This window comes from Labeo rohita, chromosome 14 (assembly GCF_022985175.1).
Source record: "Labeo rohita strain BAU-BD-2019 chromosome 14, IGBB_LRoh.1.0, whole genome shotgun sequence".
Lineage (NCBI taxonomy): Eukaryota > Metazoa > Chordata > Actinopteri > Cypriniformes > Cyprinidae > Labeo > Labeo rohita.
In genome coordinates, this window is record NC_066882.1 from 16,464,456 (window position 1) to 16,479,661 (window position 15,206).

At 36.6% G+C, this 15,206-nt stretch overlaps 1 protein-coding gene across 1 annotated transcript; it reads right to left on the minus strand.

Moving 5' to 3' along the window:
* Positions 1-410: 410 nt before the first annotated feature.
* Positions 411-10,678, minus strand: scyl1 (SCY1-like, kinase-like 1). The gene is made up of 18 exons (XM_051127639.1): positions 10,508-10,678; positions 9,595-9,735; positions 9,385-9,507; positions 9,072-9,292; positions 8,527-8,617; positions 8,244-8,399; positions 7,640-7,798; positions 6,577-6,684; positions 6,308-6,421; positions 5,910-6,065; positions 5,624-5,812; positions 4,986-5,061; positions 4,672-4,866; positions 4,064-4,185; positions 3,892-3,972; positions 2,235-2,573; positions 2,019-2,097; positions 411-1,299 (listed from the first exon to the last, which is right to left on the minus strand). The coding sequence occupies exons 1-18, from the start codon at positions 10,613-10,615 to the stop codon at positions 1,175-1,177; spliced, it is 2,583 nt and encodes an 860-aa protein (XP_050983596.1). The 5' UTR covers positions 10,616-10,678; the 3' UTR covers positions 411-1,174.
* Positions 10,679-15,206: the final 4,528 nt, after the last annotated feature.

The following is a 15,206-nucleotide window of genomic DNA, read 5'->3' on the forward strand; positions in this document are numbered from 1 at the left end:
AAAATTGGTGCAAACTGCTGTCAGACAACCAAGAATTCAAATCTTAGATGTGTACTAAGATCATTTTATTATCTATTTAAACCCACAATAACATTTAAAATATCACTAAGCTTAATATATATAAAAATCATCATTTATTGAGTGGTGGAAGTCCCAAACCCCTAACAGCAAATTTCTTAAGATTTTTAGTTTTTCAATGACTGTAGAAAATAAATCTGCACTTTCATGGTGCCTTCTCACCACTAACAAACAATCAAGCACCTCATCTTTTCTTGCGTACACCATTTTGCTGTTTTGTCTTTTGTTTGGTGAAACTGTGTTTCTGGCAGCTCAGAGAGACCTTTGTTACCATTTGCTGGAATAAAATTTTGTGAAACCAGCAATTGAGCAATACCATTTTCTACGGCACATTTCCAAAGACAGACTGTTCTTCTTTATTATAATACATATGAAGTTGGATTTTACATCTGTGTGTACAGTACATGAATTACCCCCTTCTGAAAATATTGCACCAGATTTCACAGACTGTCTCATTAACTAAAATCTTCTGTTGATTAGTTTATTTTACAACATGAGCAGTACCGCCTACTAGGAACGCAAAAGAAGGCACATACCAGAAATAACAAGCACATCCACCCTCACCCTGTCATATGGCAAACAAAGAAAAAACAAAACGCCTTTCATGAGTTACAATGTTTTTTTTGGTCAAGTGAATCCTTTGTTTTGAAAATATTCATCTGTGTTTATACATGCACTAGTTATGGCATTGTCCCACCTAGGATCATGATTAAGTTACAGCTAACATGTTTGAGTTTCTCTGCATCATCCACATTCAGGGCAAAGCGGTCCATAATTAATGTGTAATCAGTGTACGTACATACAAAGATATCTAAGATTATATTGTTCCAATTTCCCTCGACTTCCAATACTCAAACCAGTGAGTTCATGCACACTCAGTAAACTATGATATTGTGTAATATAAAATTCACGGTATTGTGAGAAGAGTAAAGGAATATCATAGTTTAAGGTGTGTTTGCTGTTTCTCAGTCTGAATTTTACTTCTTCCAAGTTGCCAGCATAAGGACAGCTGTGAGGCTCCATCACGGAATGTTTCTTTAAAATCCCACAGTCCCTTCATCTTCAAAGAGTCAATGATCTTTTGTACCTCCGGTGCTCAGTCCAGCTTGCGTGCGCCCAGTTTAAGAGGACCCTTTGCTGCCTTACGCTCTGCCCGTTTGGCCTCCAGCTCCTTCCGCCGCTCTTCTCGTTTCTTCTTTGCTAATTCTGCTTTACTTAAACCTGAGGGAGTGAAAGCGTTGTTATTTGGGACGTGCTTTCTTTTTTCTCTAACTGAAAACACAAGAAGGAATCTGCATTTTAATACTCTGGTTTAAAGAATAGGTTCACTTCAAAATAAAAATTTCCTGATGATTTACTCACCCCATCTGATCCAAGATGTTCATGTCTTTCTTTCTTCAGTCGCAAAGAAATTATGTGTTTTGAGGAAAACATTCCAGGATTTTTCTCCATGTAGTGGACTTTAATGGTGACCAACGTGTTGAAGGTCCAAAATGCAGTTTCAATGCAGCTTCAAAGGCCTCTACACCGAGGAATAAGGGTGTTATCTAGCTAAACGATCGGTCATTTTCTTAAAACAATAAAAATGTATATACTTTTTAACCACAAATGCACCAACCCGACCTCATGCATTAAGTAATTAACGCACAGATGAAGAACTTTTTATAAAATAATGACCAATTGTTTTGCTAGATAAGACCCTTCCTCCTTGGCTTGGATCATGTACAGCCCTTTGAAGCTGCACTGAAATGTCCAATTTGGACCTTCCTATTGAAGTCCACTATATGGAGAAAAATCCTAGAATGTTTTCCTCAAAAACCCTAATTTCTTTGCAACTGAAGACAGAAAGACATAAACATCTTGGATGACAAGGGGGTGAGTAAATTATCAGGAATGTTTTATTCTGGAAGTGAACTTATCCTTTAGATGCATAAACTGACCCTGATCTCCATCCAGTGACTCCCAGTTTTCTTCTGTTCCCCAGTCTCCTGCGCTGTCTGCATCCCAGCCATCAGATTTCTGTGGACAAAAAATAAACACATTAGTTTTTCAGTGACCCACAGGGGTTAAATTGGGAGAGAACTATTAATCGAGAAGGGATTTCCGCCACCTTTAGCTCTACACAATTAAAGGAAATAGCTCCACCAGAGCCTTACCGTAGTACTTCGCTGTGACACACTGGACAGCAGATCAGATGTTGTTGATTTTCCTTCTGCTGCATCCCAGTTATAATCACTGGCCAATCGTACCCCTTCCTGTGCAGCATTTAATCTGGCACTCTTTGAACCAGTTGAGGTTTTACTTCGAGGTGTTGGGGTGAAACTCTCAGCCAGACTTCCATCCTCATCCCAGTCGTTACCCCAGCCCTCATCAGCAGGTGAACTTTGACCCTGACCATCTGCGTCTTTCTCATTAGACCAGCTGTCGTCGGCATCCCATCCAGAGCTCCAATCAGAACTCTGCTTCTTGACTGCCTCAGAGGATTTCCGGCTCACCTATGGAAACATAAGACTAGATCAGCCCTATTAATGGATAATATATATGCTTTCTTTGTTAAGTGACATTTGAATGAATAATATTATTTTATTTGTGATTATTATAACACAATGCACATACAATATTTTGTATACATTTTGAAATATGTTCATAAATTATATTTCAAATCCCATCAGACAACCATTAATGTAGAGAATGAATATGGTTAAAAACGTGCCTTGTTTTTCCATTTAGCAATTATACACTACCAATCAAAAATTTTCAATGCTTTTTAAAGAAGTCTCTCTTCTGCTCACCAAGCCTGCATTTATTTGATCCAAAATACAGCAAAAGCAGTAATACTTTGAAATATTTTTGCTATTTAAAATAACTGCTTTCTATTTGAATATATTATAAAATGTAATTTAAGTCTGTGATCAAAGCTTAATTTTCAGCATCATTACTCCAGTCTTCAGTGTCACATGATTCTTCAGAAATCATTCTAACATGCTGTTTTGCTGTTCAACGTTTTTGATTATTATTATCAATAATTAAAACAGTCAAGTACATTTTTTCAGGATTTTTTCAAAGATCAGCATTTATCTGAAATAAGCTTTTGTAACGTTATTTACTACACCATACAAATCTTTTTTGGGGGGAAAGAAATTATAGAAATTAATACTTTTATTTAGCAAGGACGTTTTAAATTGATCAAAAGTGATGACAAAGACATTTATAATGTTACAAAAGATTCCTATTTCAGATAAATGCTGTTCTTCTGAACTTTCTATTCATCAAAGAAACCTGCAAAAAATTCTACTCAGCTGTTTTCAACATAATAATAATAATAATAATAATAATAATAATAATAATAAATCTCTTATGAGCAGCAAATCAGAATATTATAATGATTTTTGAAGGATCATGTGACTGGAGTAATGACACTAAAAATTCAGCTTTAAAATCAGAGGAATAAATTACATTTTAAAAAATATAAACAAATAGAATTATTTTAATTATTAATTATTATTTAATAATTTATTTATTATTATTTATTTTACTAAAATTGTTTATTAAAATTATTATTTTAAATGGCAAAAATATTTAAAAGTTTTACTGTTTTTGCCGTACTCTGGATCAAATAAATACAGGCTTAGTAAAGAGAAGAATTTTAAAAAAAAAACATTAAAAATCTTACTGTTCAAAATCTTTTGACTGGTAGTGTAAGTATGGATATTGTGTCTGTCCTCAACATTTACTCTAAGCATAGCACTCAACAAATCAGTAGGATAATAGCAATCTTTTATTCGATAAGCTCCACTAATGCAAATCACTTACATTGCTTTTCTTCTGTGTTGACGACACTGCTGACCAATCAGAATGCCAATCGTCTGGATCTGTTTGTACTTTCTCAGGGTCCTGTGGAGGCACAGAGATAAGAAGCACTACGAAACGTCAAGCACTGAAAAAACACCAGAGACTTTACATAATTTGAACAACCATCATTCACCTCAAGGCTTCCCCAATCTTCATCATCCCACCGGTCTCCCTCTGGCTCCACTGTTTCCTCATTTGAAGTCTCATTTGATTGGACCCTACGTGCACCGGATGTCTGTGCTCTCATTTCTGGGCCTAACAGGAAAAGAGGAAAATGATGAGATAATAACTTGCGGCCTTTTAATGTTTATTTCTTCACATAATCTTTTTGAAAAAAATAAAAAATAAATAAATAAAAGCATGCAGAATAAAGCTGTTTGGTAGGTTAAAAACTATCTTATAAAATAACCGTAATCAACCATTTGTAAATCTAAAATCATACTTTAAAATCTCTAAACGAAAAGTGATTTTTGTATATGTAAATATGCACTCACTGAATGAAAACTGCTTTTTGTATATGTAAATGTCTATTAAAGCAACTAATTGAGGGCAAAAGTAAGTTAAACTGCACAATCATTTATGCTTCACTAGGAATAACAGGCAATTTTATGATGGTTATTTATGTTTTGTTTTTTGTTTTTTTTTAATGAGACATCCTTGATGATGCATGCATCTCACAAATGTGACCTCCAGAGGGTGCAGCCTTTATAAATGAGCCATAGCTTTTGTTTTGTTGCACACCTTTGTTTGCAGTATTTGTAGGTTCTGGTCCAGCAGCAGGTTGAGGGGCAGGGCTGTTTTCAGCAGGTTGTGCGTCCGAACCGGCCGGAGCATTTCGGATGAGTTTGGAGGTGAGAGACGAGACACCTGTTACTGCCCATCCTGCCCATGTAGCAGCCGACCCTCCTGTCTGCGCTGATGCAGTCACATCCTTCTCTGTGATTAAACCATTTTATTATATTAACATTCATTTTTACTCAAATACCTGCATTTGGAAACACTAGAAACTTGTCATTTAAGATAAGGGACAAAATATGCTTTCAAAAACATCATACCTATTTCAGCTAGTTTAGATGGGTCTTCAGAAACCGTCTCCAGCTTACTGAGAAAACTTTTTATGGCTTTGAATGCCTACAGGGAAAGAAATACTTAGGAAATGATCTGTCTGAAACATTGAAGAGTGCCAAAACGGTATTTATTGCTTAAATTTCCAAATGAAATGGACAAAATCTGAAATCCGAGACTTTGTTTCATATCAAAAGTAACACAAAGCTTAGTCTATAGCCAAATTATTGGATGAGAGTTGATGGGAGGCACACTAGTATGTACTGTTCATTCATCAACCGAAAACAAACAGCATAGACTAAAAGATTGATTGGGATGTATGAATCGACATTGGTTCATAAAAATGAGAATATATTAAAATCACTGTGGGGTGTGGTGTTAAAAATGAAGTTATGCAGTCTCATCTGTTCTCCTCAAAATAAATGCATAAGCCTATATCGTGTAGGTTCATAATTAAAACTTAAAATGCGTTACTATAATTAAAATATGAAAATTAAAATGACTGGTAATATTATGACAGAATTTTTACGACCCTGTCTATCAAAATAACAGACAGTGTTAAAGTCTAACAACTTCTGAAATAAATACTGTGTCAATGTGCACCTCTTCTGCTGTGCATTTTCTTTACCTGATCTCTGACGTTTTTGTCTGGGTCCACAGTCAGTGTGCACAGTGTGGGCAGAATACGATTGGCGCTTTCAGCCACACTATAGTACTGATGGGTGGCAGCAAATCCCAGCACACCTGCCGCACGCGAGGCAGGAAACGGGTCTTTAGTTGCCCGTGAGAATGCAGAGATTAATACACGCTGGCGCATCTGAATAAAAAAAAAAAAAAACAAAGACGGTCATTGAGAGAGAGGGGAAAAAAAATGCCTGAATGAGTGAAGGATTATGAGTTTTGGTTGCAGTTACCCCAGCATTGAGGTAGGGGGCAATTTTGCCCAGGCAAACGGTGGTGTTGCAGCGAATGGGGCCCTGATCGTCCCGGGCCTGCAGTCGTGCGAAGTGACGCATCAACTCTTGATTTAAATTAGTCTCATTTAATTTAGGGGCCAACAGCAGCATAGACTATAGGAGAAAGAGAAATTTAATGAAAAGTCAGTTAAAACACGAATGTGCATAGTGCTAGTAAACACAAGGTGATGGGTTCAACTTCCAAGGAAAGCATGAACTAAAAGGCTTGAATGCAAAGTAAGTCAAGTAAGTTGTTTATGCTAAATGCATGTAAATGTAATGTAAATGTATGCCATTATCAGTTACACTGAGCGTCAGAACGTGTGACAATGAGAGAAGACAGAACATCCAAATACCTTCACAGTCTGCTCTCGGATGGCAGGGTTTGTGTCTGTAAAGCCATGAACCACGTGTGGAAAGATCTGTGAGTTAACTGCTGCTTCATTTAAATACTGAATAAACTGCTCCATCTGGTAAAAGCAGAGACAAACAGAAAATAAGAATACATTTAGAGCTGAGAAAATGTGTTTGACAGAGTCAAAGAGTTTGGGTAAGACTTTGGTATGACTAAACTTTAATGTAGAAAACTATTATGAAAGTTACTTAAAGCAATGAAGTGATGTACCTGCTGTAGTAGTCGTATCCTCATGGCACGGTCAGTAGAGGAGAACATCTTCACTATGACTGGGATGATTTTCTGCTGATACTCCTCAGCTGACAAATACTTCCCTACCTAACACAAACAAAATATCAGAACTGTATTAAAGAAACTTGAACTTTTTCGGTTAAGATGCTCTGAAAATTATATATGGGTAAGCTTTATAGGTTTAGTTCTCTTCCAGTTTTCTTTCCTGATAATTTACTCAGCCCCTTGTCATCAAAGATGTTCATGTCTTTCTTTCTTCATTTGAAAAGAAATTAAAGGTTTTGAGGATTTTTTGCAGGGTTTTTCTCCATATAGCAGACTTTAATAGGCGCCAACGGGCTGAAGGTCCAAAATGCAGTTTCAATGCAGCTTTAAAGGGCTCTACACGATCCCAGCCGAGGAGTAAGGGGCTTATCTAGCGGAACGTTTTTTAAAACAAATGTTCGTCATGCACTAGCTTAATTATGTAGTTAAGTTGGAAAGGTCACGAACCCAACACACAAAAAAAGTCAAACACCCTTTACAAAAAAAGGTAAAACAACAATGTCGGACAATTTTGAAGTTGGAAGAGAAAATGAGAGGAGTTTTTTCGACCTACCCTACCTTTTTGAACCGAAGTACACAAAAGAAAAACTAACCAAGTGTGACCTTTCCAACGTAATGCATGAATTTGCAGACGTGCATAACAGAGCTAGTGCAAGCATTTGTGGTTAAAAAGTATAGATGTTTTTTTTTTTTTTTTTTTTTTATAGAAAATGACCGATAGTTTCGCTAGAAAACACCCTTATTCCTCAGCTGGGATAATGTAGAGCCCTTTAAAGCTACACTGAAACTACAGTTTGAACCTTCAAACCACTGGCCACCATTAAAGTCCACTATATGAAGAAAGATCCTGGAATGTTTTCCTCAAAACCTTCATTTCTTTTTTGACTGAAGAAAGAAAGAAATGAACGTCTTGGATGGCACAGAGGTGAGTAAATTATTAGGAAAGTTTGATTCTGGAAGTGAACTAATCTTTTAATTCAATATAAAAAAATGTCACCTTAAATAGCGGTGTGAGGACGACAGCGCCAGCATTGCCGAACTCAAAGGCCGTAAGCAGCTGAGGCAGCACTTTATGTTTACAGAAATCTTCAGGAAAAGAGTCGAGATTCTCACTCAGGTCCTGGAAAAACTGCTGCTTTTCTGCAGGTTCTTTAATCTACATGAACACACAAACAAACAAGCATTTAGGTGACTTAGGTGACTGAAATTTATGATACCAACATTACAGTATTATTGAAAACACAAAAACAACAGCCTGATCATTCTACATATTGTCTTCAAGAAAACGTATAACATTTATGAGGAAAATATCTGAATTATTAATTTATCAAAGCATATTCATCAATATACATTACTATTCGAATATATGAGTTCAGTATGTTTTTTTTAAATAACTTAATATTCATAATCAGCAAGGAATGGATGCATTAAATTGATCAAACATGACAATAAAGACTTCTATTCAACAAACGCTGTTCCTTTAAACTTTCTATTCATCATAGAAGTCTGAAGAGTTTCCAAAAAATAGCTTTTCAACCTCAAACTTTTGAATTCTAGTGTAATGCTCACAGAGTCAGATAAACACACAACTGTTTAAATACCTGTATCTCTTCCAGAAACAGACAGCTCTCCACAAAGCTGTTGTTCATAAAGCCTCCAGGAGATCTGCAGTTCAGTAAGAAGCGAGCAGGGTTGGGACGAATCTTTGGATTTGCTCCCACTAACTCACAGTAATGCGGCACTAGCTGCTTTGGAATCTGTGAGATGTAAAGAAGACGATTTGAAAGACTCTGAGAATAAATAGCTTTTATTTTGTATGTAATAATTAAAACTACTAAAGAAAGTTGTTGCTGCACAAGTAGTTAATCAAAAATGATCTGTTACCTTGCCGAGAGATCGTAACGAGGAGGCACGTGGTAAACTTCCATTAAATACTTCCCAAATGAGACAACCGAGACGCCACACATCCCCTGTCCTGAGATCATACAGACACAACAGTAAGCTATAGCTGATTAAATATGCATATGACTAAACATTTCAGATCTTGACTGAAAGTCAAGAAAGAAAATTAATAACCTATCCACCTTATTCTTCAACATGGAAGTAAGCCTATGGCCCAGACTTCCGATTCATTAGCCGGTAGGGAAATAATGAGAAGAATAACAACAAAACAGTTTGCACTACAAACCAGTGTGTTTATAAGATAATACATTAAAATAACATGGTAAGACACACCGATTTGCAATATCAAGCAGCAAAACAAGCTGTTTTGTATAGCTAAAAATAGCTGGCCACAGATGAGACCAGAAGCCAGACCCATAAAATTTACAAAAGCCCACGCCCGCTCGTATGGGAAAAATAAGGTGGACAGGAAATATTTGGGCTGAAAATGAATAAAGACAACTAGAAAACGAGCTTTCTGCCTGTACCATTTTTCTCCACCACTGCCAGGGCTCTCTGGAGGATCATATCTCTCCAAGTCAGGGTTGATTACTTTAGGTGGCGGTAATGAGGTGGAGTCTCCCTGGTCTGAGGTCACATGATCCAACCCTCCAAGTTTCCATTCACCAGCACGGTCCACAAAGACGGCCCACATCCCCAAGTTATTATGATTGAGATGGCAATCATTCACCAAAAAGCTCAGTGCTTTCTGATGGTAAAAGAGTGACAGAAAACTGAGTAATTCAACTAATGACTGAACAATAATTTCATTTTAGTCCATGTTTTTACTTGACAACTTACCACAATTTGATGAAGGCCCCATGACACCTCTAAATCGCTCGCACCACCCTTCTCCGCCTGGAGCTTCAGATGAGCAGCCAGAGGGGTCACTGGCTCTGTGACGATGTACAAGCTTTTCTCTGTCTGATGTCAAACAGGAATCAAGACAATTAGGATAAACCTTGACCATCAAAATTGGTGTAAAACCACATCATTTTGTGAAATCCTTACCTCCAACCCATCTACATAAGATAAGATGTTGGGATGTCTGAGAGTTTTTGTGCGTTTGAAAGCTGCTTTAGCCAGCTGCGTCTGCTCCTCTGTTCCCTGTGAAACCTCATACACGAAGACTGACACTGGTTCACCAGTCGTCTGGAATAAAGAGGGGGTACTAGTTAACTTAAGTTCAACTCATCTATATTTAGCAAAGAAGAATAGATCTGTGAAACTAGAGAGTACTGATTACCACTGATAAATAACCTTTAGTCAATAACATTGCAGTAACAAGCCTTTCTGATGACTGAGCTGCCATTAATGCTGATCAGATGACGACCAAATAGTTAGTGATTCCTGCTAGTAAATGACGATCAGATACAATTAATGATATGACAAGTAATTCTGGTAAATGATGATCTGATACAGTTATTAATATGGCCTGTTAGGACACGTGTACAGTAAATACTAACACTGCAGCTTTTCTCAGCAATTTGTATAATCACAAATAACACTTTAAGTGATGACAGTGTAACACTCCATACAAAATAATAGGTAACACAAAAACATATGAATACCAACGACTGTACTTAGTCATAAAACCATAATTCAGTCGTTTAACGTGTCTGCATTTTTCTGTTGACGTGGCCACAGCAACGATACATACTGTGTTAAAAGGATGACAAAAGAAACCTAGTTTCTGTTATAAATGATCCTTATATTCAAATAAATGCGCCTATGAAGATCTTGACTCTTATTTATTAAACCATATAACCCTACAAAGAGTCTCAGGGTGTTTTGAGCTCTCTTTATCTTTCCTTTACTGCACGTCAATGCGCTATGCTAAAGGATGTAGCTAAACTTTAGACCGAGGCTTCAGCGGCCTACTCCGGCACTACGTGCTTTAGATTAATATGTCAAGTCATTTTACCTTGCGCTTGCCCCGACTAAGGGTCCATATGCCTGACTTTTCTTGGTTTTCGGGTAAAATTTCATAGTTGAAGTCTTTAATAGGATCCCGTGCGAAAAAGGACCACATCCTTCCCCGTCAATCCAGCCTACGATGTTGCTGTAGGGCGGACAGCGAACCAACAGAGGGCGCAACTGCTCCGCGACCAACAAGCCACCAACCAAGGGGATAGCAGGCCACGTGACCCTGAATCCGCTTTGAATCCTGTTTGTATGTTGCTTTATTTATCAACATGTGGGCCACTCTACAATGAATATCAATTGAATGTGAATATATGGGCCGTTCAGAACTGGCGCAAAATGCTGTCCCACAACCAAAAACACATTTAAAAAGCAGTTAATCCTTTGATTATCTATTGAACTGTAGATAATATCACTGTAGAGATAATATTTCAGTAGATAATCAGTAGGACATCAGTTTGCACCAATTGAAACCCACAATAATATTTAAAATATCAGTAAGCTTCATATATATAAAAAAATCATGATTTAGTGGGTACTTTTAACTGGGAGGTGGCTGCCCTGAATCCTATCCTCAAAATTTCAACTTATAAAAATTATATTAAAATATTTTTTGCATATATATATATATATATATATATATATTTTTTTTTTTTTCTCTCTCTCTCTTTGTAAATTATTAAACATTATGTTGCACATTTTCATGCTGAAACAGTGTACAGTATGTTTTAGTCCATTGGCTGAGACTGATTTTAACTACACCCCTACATTTATGATCAGGAAATATTTATATTTATGTGTCTCTTAAAGGCATAGCTACATGGTACATGGTAAGTAAATAGGCCCCATTATTTTGAGGTAAATTCAAAAGTATGAAAAATCTATCAGACCATTTTTCTATAATTAAACACACTTTGGGAGTTATTCCATAGTATTTAGTTTTTATATGTGTACAGCTGTTCAGAACTGTGCAAACCATGTGCTGATTAGCATCTATGAGCTAGCTTCAAAAATATCTAAAATTTATTTTACAAAAAAAAAAAATTGGATCTAAAATACAACAAATCTCATAAATCACACTTGAAATGTTAAATTTTTAATTATTTATTTATCTCTAAAAACTTTGATAAAATAGAAAAAAATATATTTACAAGGAAGATGCATGCAAAATCTTAATAGGTCAATGTAACCCTTCTTACATTTTATATTACTGTGCTTTGGTAGTAACAAATTTGGGGAGATACAGTATGTATACAGTATGAGAATTAACTGCAAAATTACTAGAAATGTGTACCTTGGATATTATACAGTTTACATACAAAATTTGTGGAAAAATAATGTAGAATGTGTAGTATTATATTCAGTGTTGGGGAAAGTTACTTTCAAAAGTAAAGCATTACAATATTGAGTTACTCCCTAAAAAAGTAACTAATTAGTTTACTACTTTTTATGGAAAGTAATGCGTTACTTTACTTTTGCATAACTTTTTAAATCTGCACAGGGCTTGCTTGTTTGTTTTTAATATAAAAAGTTCTATATAAATGTAAAAGCCTTTCCACACCAAAAGCCTCAGGCTTTGGGAAAAATGAATTCACGTCTGTACAGCAGACCACAGAAGAAAAAATATCAACTCTCAGGCAATAAAAAAAAGAAAAAACAAATGTTGGATTATCGTGAGATTTTTTTGCTTATTAGTATGGTTGAATTGGATCATCAAAGGTCGGCAGCAAAGACATCGTTTAATTAAATGCATAAAGGATATTTATATTATTTAACATATTTAATAATTGCAGGTTTGCATCATATTCTGTGTTCAATTTCACTGTTTATTTTGAAGAATACTGAATCTGTTTTTTTGTGAGTGAGATGAATTAATGCATGTTCACATTTATTCTAAAACTAACATCTTTCTCCCGATTTCTCTCAATCAATAAATGGGGGGGGAAGTAACTGCCATTACTCATTTGAAAAAAGTAATATATTTTCGGAAATTAAAAAGTAATGCGTTACTTTACTAGTTACTTGGAAAAAGTAATATTACGTAACTTGCTTTACTTGTAATGCGTTACCCCCAACGCTGATTATATTGAGTGTAGTGTGTGTGTAGGAATGGCCGGCCCATACATTACTCTATATTATAAATGTTATTATTGGCATGGGTTTCATTAACATTTACCTCCTGAAAGGGCCCAGAAAGTCAGAAATAACCAGTCTACCCTTAATAATTAACATGAGTACTAACATTGCGTTTAGCTATATGCAACCTGTATGTATCTGCTAACATATGAAAACGTGTTTTAGGGTTTCATGACCCTTTAATGTGGGGACAAGCTGTCATGTCTCAAATGTGCATTTAGTACAAAAAATGTTACACATTACCTTTTACTTTAAAACCCAAGTTACTTTTAACTTGAGTGAACAAGAAAATTATCAGAGGCAGTTGAATGACACGACCAATGGTGTGACCTCTGTTAATCATGTAACAGCATATTCAGTCTATACATGACACAAAAGAACATTAAGCCATATAAAACCAGCTCATCCTATGCACTGGTTAATCTTTAAATGAAACCGGATTCAACTGAAGGATCAGTTTGCAACAGTTCATCAGGTCATGAAATAATTTGTGCAATTACCAAATAAGCCAGCAATACACAGACCCTGGCAGAGGAAAAACTTTCCAGTTACAGCAAGACTGTAATGTACATACAATTCTAGTAGCTGTAAACAGACAATTGAATTAATGCAGGATTTCAGAATTAAAATAGTTACTGTATTTAATAACCTCAATATAAATTTGACAAAGCAATGAATTAGGGTTAAGTACTTAATAGAACTTATGTACAAAATGAAAAATGAGACATTAGGCCATTAACAAATGTTTATTTCACCAATATAAACATATTACATTAATTTTAGAGTCATGTAAAAAAATAAATAACCCCACACCCACACACTTAAGATTAGAAACCAACTAAACTTGGGGTACACTAAAGAGTATCATTTGAGCAGAGGTTTGAAAGCAAATTTTAAATGCCAGGGCCCTTGGAAGTCTACCAATGAAGTGTGGAACTTTGTGCCTCGTAAATGGTGAGTGAATTTACAGCCCGATGCCCCATTTACTCTCATCGACAACCTGTTGTTAGCATCGGCTACTGACCCCAGATTTCGGACTGGAGTGGACAAGCCGAGATGAGATATGCAAGGTTAGTTCACACTTGGTATCATGATTCAATACACTTTAGGTCAATATCACACCGGACCTCTCCTTTAAGATTAGAAACCAACTAAACTTGGGGTACACTAAAGAGTATCATTTGAGCAGAGGTTTGAAAGCAAAGACGGAGTCGTCCTTTGCTCCACCGGAGTCTTTTGCTTTTTTTCTTATGAGGTTAAAAAGCAAAACATGAAGGAACAACCCCAAGATTGTTCCCTCAGGAAAAGAAAAACCTCAAACCTTCTGCTCTACAATACTCTGGTCTTCTATGGCTCTTCTTCTTTAGCCTGAAACTACACAAAGACTGCAGGTTTCCCCCCAAATTCCCAGATAAATGCTTCAAAACATCCAAATTGCCATTGCTACTAAAGTAAATTTTCACTTTTTTCACATGCTTCTACTTGGAAGATCAAATCTCTGACCAGCGAGGTCTTGAACAAGGCTGAGCTTGCATTCGGGTGTGACTTGTTCCTATTTAAAAGCTGAAACACAAAGAGAAGAGTTTAGATCCCCCCACCCCACCCCACCCCACCCAACACAAAAAGTTTCATAACCAATATAATACGAATGTCATTTACCACCAAACAATGGTCCAGGTCTCGAAATCCCACCAACATGGCCAGAACACAATCTTGCCTTTGTAAATCACCGTTCCTGTAACTAGACAGATGCTCGCAGGGTTTTTCCGCGCCCCACCCCAGACTCCCCAATCTATTTTCGTTTCATAATCTTTAAGAGGCAAAAGTTCACGTAAAAACTTATCTCCAGCCAGCGACGCTTTACACCCAATTCTTCAGAGTAAAGTTTTAGCAAGTCTACAGCTGCAATGGAAAAAGAGAGCAAAAGGTTTACAAGCCCACATCCCCCCTCCCTCCCCATCCCAAATGCAATTTAAATTAATTGACAAACCATTGCAAACACTAGTTACGCAATTGCTTCGATGCAAGCACATCCATCCACTCCCACGTTACGGCCCAGTCTCAATTTTAGAAGAATCACAACAGCATACCTGAAAAGAGAGAAAGTGTTGCCCCGTCCCTCCCCAAAAGCTACCAAATTCCAAACACTGACATTGGATTTGATTGAAATTTTAGTGCAAGTGTTATGTGCATGCATATTTATGAAAAGGTGAATGCTTGTTCTACCCATACACAAGATTAAAATCAACTACATGTACTTAACTCAGCAGATAGCAGCAGAGCGATGCTCAATTAGCAGCAAAATATGACGAACATGAGGTTGATCAGAGCGACTGGATGTTTCATCAGGCAGTTAGGGCTCTCCCAGACGACACAAGACAATTTTGCTCCCTAAGTGAAATTGACCTAAGAAAATGAAGAATTGAAAGGAGAAAAAAAAAAAAAAAAAGGGGGAAAGACGCGCAGACACACAGACTTCGGACTTCGGCGAAGGGCTTCCGAGGTCTGGACAAAGCTCTCAAGCGCACAGTAGTGGGATTCGATCGCAATTCATTCAAGTGAAG

Coding starts and splice junctions, on each gene's coding strand:
- scyl1 (XM_051127639.1), bottom strand. CDS start 10,615: ATGTGGTCCTTTTTCGCACGGGATCCTATTAAAGACTTCAACTATGAA. Junction 6,422..6,576: donor GGATACGACTACTACAGCAG/GTACATCACTTC, acceptor TGCTTTTACCAG/ATGGAGCAGTTTATTCAGTA. Junction 5,062..5,623: donor ACAAAAACGTCAGAGATCAG/GTAAAGAAAATG, acceptor CTTTCCCTGTAG/GCATTCAAAGCCATAAAAAG.